The sequence below is a fragment of the Calidris pugnax genome, unplaced genomic scaffold (assembly GCF_001431845.1).
Source record: "Calidris pugnax isolate Ruff unplaced genomic scaffold, ASM143184v1 scaffold144, whole genome shotgun sequence".
Classification (NCBI taxonomy): Eukaryota; Metazoa; Chordata; class Aves; order Charadriiformes; family Scolopacidae; genus Calidris; species Calidris pugnax.
In genome coordinates, this window is record NW_015090911.1 from 131,584 (window position 1) to 141,529 (window position 9,946).

Consider the following 9,946-nt stretch of genomic DNA (forward strand, 5'->3'; position numbering starts at 1 on the left):
CTTGTGGCAGAGGAGCTGCCCATCTTGTACATGGGAGATCTTTCCTGTGCAGATGAGCAGGAAAATGTTTCCTGCTTTACTGTAAACAACCTTCCCTCTGAAGCAATGTTTTGCATTTCTTGCACCTTCAGACAAGACCTATCCAGAAGACTTACAGCCCTTTCCTTTCTTCCTCCCACTACACAGGAATGCCTATCTTGCTACTGCATGTTAGGAAGGAATTAATGACATTAAAAGTTCTCGGTCTCTTATAGTATATAAGCTGTGGTTACGGGAGGTAGCTGGAACTGTTGAAATTTCAGGTCAGACTGCTCCCTTCCTGTTTTGACTGACAGGCTTGACTCCTCCTATGGACACTTCCAGACAGGCAGAGGTGAACTGAAAAGCCTCTGTGGGCTCTGGTAGCACGGAAAGAACTTTCCTGTCTGGATCTGTGCCTTTGGAGGGGCAGAGATGGCAGGAAATTCCCCACTCTTACAGCTTCAGAGTGGCTGTGTGACTCTTAGTGTAGTGCCAGGGCTGGATTCAGACATGTGTGCATATGCACACAGGTGTGTATTGAGGCATCAGCCCCTTGTGCTCCTTGAGTGAGCTCAGAGGGTACCTGTGGCTACGTTTGTCCAGTCTTGGTGATGCCTTGCTAGAGGTCTGTCTTGGATTCGTTCCACAGGAAGCGACCAAAGACTTCCATCGCAGATGGTTTGGTGGACAAGGCATGTTTGTGAATGCAGCCAGAGCATGGGTAGCTTTTTCTGTGCCATATTTGGCTGCTGCCTCAAACCCCTGGGACAAGGATGTGCGTGTGGGTCTGATGAAGCACTCGGAAGTGGAAAAGCTTGGATAGTTTGAAACACTTTTTACCAGGTGAATCCGGAACCTGACACACCTGTTCTCTTTTAAAAGAGAAAAAGGCTGTTTTTTTCCCATGGTGCTACTTGCTCTGTTTGCATATGGGGGAAGGCTCTGCCTGTACCGCATAACCTGTGAGCATCAGGGCAGGTCACAGTAGAATGACAAGAACTTTAAAGTGTTAACCACAAGTGGAGTGATTTGTTGGAACTAAGTAGCTTTAATAGGATTTTATACTGGTAGATGACTTGCTGAGAGCACTTAAAATGTTCAAAACACTGAGCAAGTGTTGATTGATGCATTTGCCACTTGAACTGCCGTCGCACCAGGAAGAGCTGCTGGGCACATTTTGGTGCAGAGGCCTCCCCAGAAAGGCTCTTCTTTTTCCAGCAGCTGTGATGTAATGACCCTGATCTCTGGGTATATGTAGGAGCGGTGAAAAAGTGGGTGGATAAATGGTTAGGCCAAAAAAACCCACCCCTAAACAACAATGATGTAGTTGCTTAACTGGCAATGAGCACTTACCTCATTGCAAAATGCATGCTTCAGCCCAAGCTGCTTAATCCAGTAATCCCCTTTTAGATCAGGGTATTGTTTTACTCACCACCTTTCTCCATGCTTTCGTTCCTACAACCCAGGTGGCTCCTTACAGACCTTGAGCTAATCTTCCAGGTGCAATGTACCCCTTTCCTGGACAATGAAGCTCCTCTGAATTGCAGCCCTGAGTTTGCAGGTCCCCTTTGTTTCTGTGAAGTGGGAACCAGATGTAGGTTTTGCTGATAGCTGGGATCCTCCTGGGCAGGGAGAGCTTTCCCTAGGCCTTTAAAGCTGAATTGCAAGGAAAGATACAGGAGCTTGAGAAGGGTATTCCCTTCAAGGGAATTCCCTTCAAGGGAATTGAAGGGGTTCAAATGTGCTCCGTGCCTTTTCTCCCCCTTTCTCTTAATCTTTCCCTTGAGGAAGGTGTTTGCAGGCTCAGGCAAGTCCAGCGGCACTGGGCATTGAGCATGGGATGTGGAAAGGGAGGTGAGGACTGTTTGCTTTTACTCCCCAAGCCTCTGTACAAACATAAATGCGGTGACTAATACATCAGACCCTTTTAATGCTGCAGTTTCCCAAGAGCTGAATGTTCCATAGCTTGGTGGAGCTGACCCAAAGCACTGCCATGAGAATGACGCTGGGAGCAGTGCAAGTGCAGAAGCTTGTGCTTTGCTGGGATTATGAGCTGAATGCCATCCTTTTAACCTCTGCTCTCTGCTGTCTGGATAAAAAAAAAAAGGTGCTGGGTATCAGGCTTGAACAGTGGTTTTATTGGGAAATGAGCTGAGCCTGGGAGAGCTCCTTTCCTGCAAGTGCTCCTGGCTCCTGTCCAGCAAGACAGGCCTGTAAAAAATATCTTTCTCTTAGGGAGCATCTTAGGGGCACTCGACCTCGCCCTGTAGAGTAGTGGGGCTTTTTCAGGTTCTCACATGTTCTGCTCCCCTCTGCTTCGGAGAGCTGCACGTTGGCGGTCAGCGTGCCCTTTGTTGAGCTTTCCCTCCCTCCTACTGTTTGCCTTTCGGCAGAAGGAGGAGTCTTCCCTGTTGACTGGGCTCTGAGCGTAACCCGTCGCTCTCAGCTGAGAAATGCCAGGGCGGGTTGCCTCTTTCTCAATGTATTTTTAGGCAGTGGTTTTTCTAGCCAGTCTGTCAAGAGTAATGCCTTGACCAGCCTTGCCCCCCTGAAGATCCCATGAAGTGGGGTGAGCTGGCAGGTCTCAGGATCTTTCCAGCTTTATGGCCTAATCGTGTTGCCCTCTGTTTGTGATATTTCAAGTCTGAACTCATAAATCTGGCTCTGAAAGTTCCAGACAACTCCACCCCTCCCTACTTATCAGGTCTTTACTCTTAAAATGCCACCCCACCCTTTGGGATCACTGGTAATACCAACTCAATCCACATTTTTCTCCTCCTACTGCAATCTTGGTATGTCCATACAAGACCCCTTCCAAGCTTGCCTTTGATGTTGATTATTTTTTGTGCACATCTGCATGAAAACCTCATGAGACAATGATGCCAGCAGAGATCTCTCTTTGTAAGAGCATGGGTGAGTTGTGTCTGGAAATTAAGGGGATGAAGAAGAAGAAAGAAGAGGGAGCAGAGTATCTGTATTTATTGCAGTAGGTAGCTCCAAAGCTGGTGAGGCCATGTGCAGAAACTTGTTCTGTACTGATGCTGGTGGGCTGTTTGGTCTGCCTGGTAAACTGATGCTGTAGCCTGATGTTAATTTCCACCAAGATAAACAAGTCAAGGAGCAGCTTCTTGGATATCTTGGTCAGCTGCGCTCAGGGTGTGCATCTCCAGGTACCTGTGTGTTGGGTGCTGAGCTGTAGGGCCAGACTTCTGGGTTTGAAAAATTGCTTACACCCAGCATTGTTTAATTCTGCTGCCGTGGTCATCCCCTGCCTTCTTGCAGAGCTGGGAATCCGGCTTGTGTGGGCCGGGTGGAAACCAGACTGTGGCCTTTAGTCATCTCTTTATGCCACATCTCTTTTTGAGCTCTTCTGCCCAGCACTACTGCAGGAGCTGCTCATTGATGCAGCTGCTGAAACGCAGGGGCAAGGATAGCAGATTCCTGCAGTGCCTCCATTGACCATTCCATCTCTTTGCACCTCATAGGACTTTGTGTTACTTAAAATTACTGCTGTTATGTTTCCTTCCTGGACACTGTGTGCTGACAGGACTCATGGGTTTGTCCTGGGGGGAAGAAGGAGCTTTGACACCTTTGTTGCACAGGTTGCAGAGCTTGAGGTGTTGGTCTTTGCTGCCATGTAATGTAACGTATTGCTGTCTGATGCACTGTGAAGTTTTGGACACGGCTGTTGGACACTGAGATAGGAGGGCTTGGTAGTGCCAGATCCAGCTGTTGGAGGACCATGGTGAGGAACACTCAATGGGTTGTCACTCAAGGGGTCCAATGTCCCTAAAGATGGAAGCTGATTTCTCAGTGCTCTTCCAGGCCAATGGGAGGTGGTGGATCATGTTTCTGCTTTCTGGGACAGCAAGAGGTGGTGAGCAATGAGGTCTGCATGAAAAATTTGCAGACACTGCTCTGTATCCATCAAGACTGCAGAAGAGGCAGCAGGAGGCACCTAGGACTTGTCCATGGGCTGCCAGTTGCTTTCCTTGTTGGTTATCCAGTAGAAGAGTTGCAGCTTTGGTCCTGGCTGGTGTGGAGCTACTGTGTGTCCAAGCGTAAGGAGACTGAATCAGGGATGGGCTCTGGCTCTGGGATGTCTGGCACAACCTTTGTTTGTTTTCTTTCCTAGGATGCCTTCAGTGATCTTGCCTTGTTCTTCTATGACAAGCATGGAGGGGAAGTGATTGCAGTTTTGTGGAAACCTTTGAGCTTCCAGCCTCAGCCTTTTAAGGTGAGTTTTTGACTCTAAGCTTCATATTATCTTTATGCCCTGAAAGCTTGGAGAGCTTTTTTTTATTTCTGCATTGTAATTGTTTTGTCTTACTCCTATCAGCACCAAAGGCCTTTGAGAAATGGAGCTCATATATGTGTCCCTGCTTGGAAAGGGTGAAACCAAGACAGGGCTGTGGCCACAGTGGCCCCAGTCATCAGCAGAGCAAAGAAGGGAACTTGTGTCCCTGGACAAGCCCCAGCACCGTGATCATGGGTCAGAACAGGATGCTCTGTCCCAGGTGCTCTTCTCTGGTCCCCTCCTGGGAGAAGGGTGATGCCTCGTTTGCCAAAGACATTTGGTGTGTCCGGCAGGCTATCCTATTCTCATAGCTTTGGTCATCTTGCCCAGAAATGTCCAACCTGCAAGGTGGTGGGGTAGCAAGCCTAGGTTCACAGTGCCCAAGTCCTGTTCGATGTACGGAGATATTTTCCAGCTACACTGTGTGGGTTGGAAAGCTCTGGAGGGTGGTTAAGCTAGGTGTGAGGCACACTGGAGTGATTCATGCTGCTTTCTATGAAGGAGAGACGCAAAGAAACCAGTGACTCATGGCTCAGAGTTGCCAGCCCAGGCTCCTGCTATCTGTCTCTGGGTGATTTATCTTCCCTCTCTTCATGGCCAGAGGGCATTGGACATTCAGCCTAGCTGCAGTTGTGAAACGCAGTTATTCATGGATGTGAAATGAGAGGAGGACGTGCTTGCATCTGAGCTGTGTGTGGCTTGATTTAAACATGAGGATTTTTTTTATTTTTTTTTTTTACCCTGGTGTAGCCAAAGATCTCTTCCCACTTGAGTTTTTGCACCCAACAACAGAGCAGCGAACAGGCAGCTTTTATTCGGGGTCATGGTGTGGTCCTTTTTGCATACCCTGTCTTCTCTGCTCATACAGGCTCTGCCATGCACCTGTACACTCTTTTCCCATCTCCACCATGCCCATGGCCATTGTTTCTCTTCCTCCCTTGTGGTCTTTGGGCTGTAGCTCCAGGGTAAACCCTAAAAGGAACTGGTAGGGCCACTCTTGCAGTTTATTGGCTCTAATAACGAGCAATGATGGTGCTGAGAAATGAAGCTTAAAAAATTGTGTGTAGTGATGTGGTGGGGATTGGGTGTGACAAAGCAGGAGAGCAATTTACTTCTCCTATGTGGGGCTTGCAGAGGTCGTGAAGCAGCTCTGAGTGGGTGCACTTTTGTGCAACGTTTGTTTATGTCCTACAGGTCTCCAACGTGAAAGGAAGGATGGTGACAACTCTCAACAACGAGCTCGTCTGTGTTCCCAATGTGGAGGCAATTCTGGAGGACTTTGAGGTTTTGGGAGAAGGGCTGGTCAAAAGCGTGGAAGCTCGTACAGAGAAATGGACTATCTGAGGCCACTGAGAGGTGTCAGAGGGACCTGTCCTGAAGCAGAGTTGGTTCACTCTGGGACTGTTCCTTTTTATAAATCAGTCCTAGGAAGAGCTTTCAGCTTTTTAAATCCCAGAACTGTGTGTTTTACTCTATTTATCTTTATATGCCTTGTTCAGAAAAGCAGAGCCTGTTTTTGTTTTCAAGAATACAAATGTCTTTTTATTTTGAAGAAAATATAAAGATGGGATAAAGATTTTGAAAGTGTTCCTGTTCACTGTAGGAAACAGAGCTGTGTTCACGTGAAAAGGTCAAGGCTGAAAATTCTGGCTGAGGTGTGCATTGGGAAGGCACTTTCCTAGTTAGAGAGTTGTTAGCAGCTGCTGTTACTCTAGTACTTAGCAAAACCAAAGAAATACTGAGCCATTCAAAAATGACCAAGTTACTCAATTCAGCCTTGGTGATGCCCATGTTGTGTGCTGTTTCCAATGCTGGGCTCCCCAGTAGAAGAGAGACACAGACACAGGGGAGCAGGTCCTGTGAAGGGCATGGAAGATATTAAAGGGGTTGAAGCCTCTGTCATATGAGGAGGGGCTGCAAGATTGCTGGGATTGCTCAGCCTGGAGAGGAGAAAGCTTAGGGGATCTTACCAATGGGTATAAATACCTGATGGGGGAGTAGAGAAGATGCTTCTTAGTGATGCCTGGTGAGGGGATGGGAGTCATAAATTGAAATGCAGGAAGTTGTACTTAAAATGTTTTGGGTTTTTTTATGAGGGTAGTTGAACACTGGCACAGTTTGCTGAGGAAGGCGGTGGAGTCTACATCCTGGAAGTAGTCAAAATAACTGGACATGGTCCTGGGCAGCTGTGTGTTCGTGACCCTGCACTGAGCAGGGACTTGGACTAGACAATCTCTAGAGGTGCCTTCCAACCTCAGCTGTTCTGTAGTATTTCTCTTGTCGGAAATGATCACGAGACTCCCGATGGGGAAAGAGAGAAATAAGAGGGAGCAAATGCACTAGTTCCATCCCCTGTTCTGATGGAGGCAGCATGCATGTTCCAACACCAAATCATGGGTGAATCACATACAGAGTAAATAAAACAGAGTTGGTGACAGCAGATATTGCAGAAACCAAAAATAGATCAAGCTTGGGATGGCAAGTGGGTGTTCAGGCAGTTTGATAACTGTAGACAGTTCCTGATTTGCGAGGAGCATTTCAGATGGGATGTGAAATCTGTTGCTTCAAGACCTACCAGCCTCTCCCCCCCTTTGGAAGTAGGTCCGAGGTTTTGTGGAGGAGATTCATGACGTGGTTTTCAAATGTTTTCTCTGAAGCATTCCCCACCACGGGCTGTGGTGGAGAGGCAGCACCAGGCTGAGATACTGCCTACCTAGTGCTCGTTCACCTGGAGTTTGGAGGCGCAGCATATCCTATGGGATAAATATATATGGGCAGCATCCCTGGTTTTGGGCTGTGGGTCTGTCTGCTGTATTAGAATCACAAGAAACAATTTTCTCTCCTCCCTGTGCCAGTGGCTGAGGGAGGCTGGAGGTGAAACCCTTTGCCCATCCTTTGCTCGCAAGAGCTCTTTCAGAACACCAAAAATGAAAACACCAAAAGCACTTAGTGGGCAAAAGAGATGTCAAACCTGAGAACAAAGCAGCACTTTCTGTTGCTACCGTGACCCCCACAGCCTAAGAAGCTGCTGACAGGCCCATTAGCAAACACGATGCAGGCAGTGATTTCGACAGGTTTCAGAAGTAGTTAATTGAGGATTACTTTTTAAGCTGCTCTTTGTTCTGTTTTATCATCCTTGAGATGTTGGAGTCGCCCATTCTGCCTTCAGCGATGGCTGTAATTTTCCTGGGTAGTCAGAGTGTTCCTGCTCTTCGTGCCTGCCTACCCTCACTCCGAGTGCTGCGGGTTGACATTGGGATCCTGTAAATTTGCCCTCACAATGGTCGGACAACACTTGAGTTGCCGCACCGGTTGCTCGTTCCCTCCACGCCCGTCCTGCCCTCGCTTCTCCCCTTGCTGTGTGTTGCAGATGCAAGTGTTTTTGGGCCGGGGTGCTCTGCTGGCTGCGTCTATCCGTGCTTTTCCCTAGGGCAGAGGTGTGTGCTGAAGCCTGCATTAGCTCACCGGGGAACAGAGCTCTTCTAGCCCTGCTGCTGCACCGGGCGGACAGAAGTCTCCTGCTCCCCTGTCCTCAGGGCTGCTGCAGGACACAGCCTCTCACTGCTTATTCTCTGCCTGGCAATAGTTACAGAGAGGTGGTCTCTGCTTTTGCTGCTGTGCAGTGCCGCAATCCCCCCCCGCCTTGTCCTCCCCAGCCCACCTGCCATGGTGGGGTATCTTGTGAGGTATGTGAAGGATATACCCTCTTTTTTAAAAGCACCCTCTGGTGCTTTTATCGGCTTCTGTTGCACTGCCAGGTATTGTATTGCTGCTCTTTTTCCCTTTTGCCTTTAAAAAGGCGTAAAACTATGCATAGCTTCAATCTACTGTCTATTGGATCTCCTCTCTGCTTCTCCATCCTTGGGTAAAACACCTCCTGCCGTTTGCAGCAGGGGGCCAGGAAGTGTCCAGGCGAGCCTTCTGCAAAAATAACGTTGCCATTTTAACTGATGATAAATGAACTCACTCGTAACCAAGCCCTTGTGCAGGTACCAACCTGCTCGTGTTTCACAAGGTAACGCCACGGTGCTCAGCAGCCAGATGTGAGCCTAGGTCAGGCCTGTGCTGCAGATGTTTCCTGGGGTAAAAGTCTGGTTTGGTGACAGGTATTGGTATCTCAGCAAAGGCCTCGAAATAAATGCACTGGAGACTGGCAAAACTGACTGCTGCTGACCCAGCTTACGTCACCTGGAGGGGTTTCATCTGTGTCAGCAAGAGTTACCCAAGTAATGCATTATCCCAGCTGTGCTTGCAGTGCTCTTCATTTTGCCAAAGCCGTGGTTGATCCATGGGCTCGTGCCTCCTCTTCCAGAGGATGAGTAACTCCTCAGTGCCCCAAATCTCTCCCAGTATCCAAATATTTAAAGGTACCTTTGAGCCATTATGGAGCTCTTGTTTGTACGGTCAAACATTGCAAATGTTCTGGGTCATGTTTTATCATCGGCTAAAGTCAGACCCCTGTGGCCAATGTGGGTGGATAAAATCATTTTGAAATTTAGCTGGAAAGCCTGTGGATGCTCTTTGGGAGTGGGTGTTGGTGCTATCTGGCTTGAGCAATGGTTGGTAACTAAAGCAAAATGCAAAGCACCTCTGCCTCAGGAGCGGAGGGTCCCTGTGGTCTGTAAAGGCAGGATCCAAAGAAAAGGGAGGTGTCAGGTACATGAGAGAGGACAAGCGAGGTCTCCGTTGCAACTTTATCTCCCGTTGCCCTATTTACTACTCCTGCTGGTGCGCTGTGACTAATTGCTATTGTGAAAGCTGGGGTAGGGCCTGGGTTTCCACTTCCAGAACAGTGAGTGGGCACTGGCTTGCAGGTGTTTGCTTAGCTGTGGTCCCGTCCATAAAGGAGAGCTGTACAAACACAGAGCTGCTCTGGAGAGCCCGTGCCTTGTCGTGTCGCAAGGGGAAAGGGAGGGAAGCGCTGGAGCTGGGGTGACAGCAATGGGCTTTGACATGTTGCCACTGCTACTGTCTTGATTTTGCAAAGCTGTCTTTCAGGCTCCTTCTTTACAGTGAGTCTCCTGTGAATGGGGGTGAGCACAAATGGGGAGGTGTTTCCAAGCACAAGGCCGGTCTGGAGTGACGTTGATAGGCTTAGTGGATGGATGGGGTCAGCCAAGACAGGGCTCAGCAGTATCTGCTTTCTAGTAGACCTCTCCCAAAGTTGGTGTGTCTTCTTGGGTCTTTACCTCAGTCACCCTTTGGGCATCTTTCTCCTTGCTCATGGTTTGCAAGGATGCTCTCTGAAATAGTGGTTGTAGGGAGGCAGCTGGTGCTGGCCCAAGAGAAGAGATGATGGATGGAGCCTTTCTTCTGCCACCAGACCCTGGCTTGCCCTTGGCAGCTTTGAGTGGCAATCACAAGATTTATGAAGGGAAGCTGGGTAAACAAGTTGATGAAACAGAACTGGGGGGATAGGGTGATCAAAGCAGGTTGAGTGCTGTGGGGTTTTCCTGCTCATTGAATTGTTCAGACCTTGCTCCTCATGGTTGCTGAGGTCTTTTCAGAGGTTGTTTGCGTTCTCTGTGGCTGGCTGACTTCAGGCTGATCCCCTAGAGGCAAGAAGCATGCGTCTTCTGGAACATAAAGGCACTTGTAGAGAGCATTTTTCTTGGGCCCCCACAATCA

At 48.7% G+C, this 9,946-nt stretch overlaps 1 protein-coding gene across 1 annotated transcript in view; it reads left to right on the top strand.

The window, feature by feature from the left end:
* The window catches only part of NOL6 (nucleolar protein 6), a 48,687-nt gene extending 42,785 nt beyond the window's left edge, over positions 1-5,902 (top strand). The window contains exons 27-28 of the mRNA XM_014949367.1: positions 4,157-4,258; positions 5,513-5,902. Coding sequence (XP_014804853.1) covers positions 4,157-4,258; positions 5,513-5,662 — 252 coding nt within the window. The 3' untranslated portion in view covers positions 5,663-5,902. The remainder of the gene's footprint in view (positions 1-4,156; positions 4,259-5,512) is intronic.
* Positions 5,903-9,946: the final 4,044 nt, after the last annotated feature.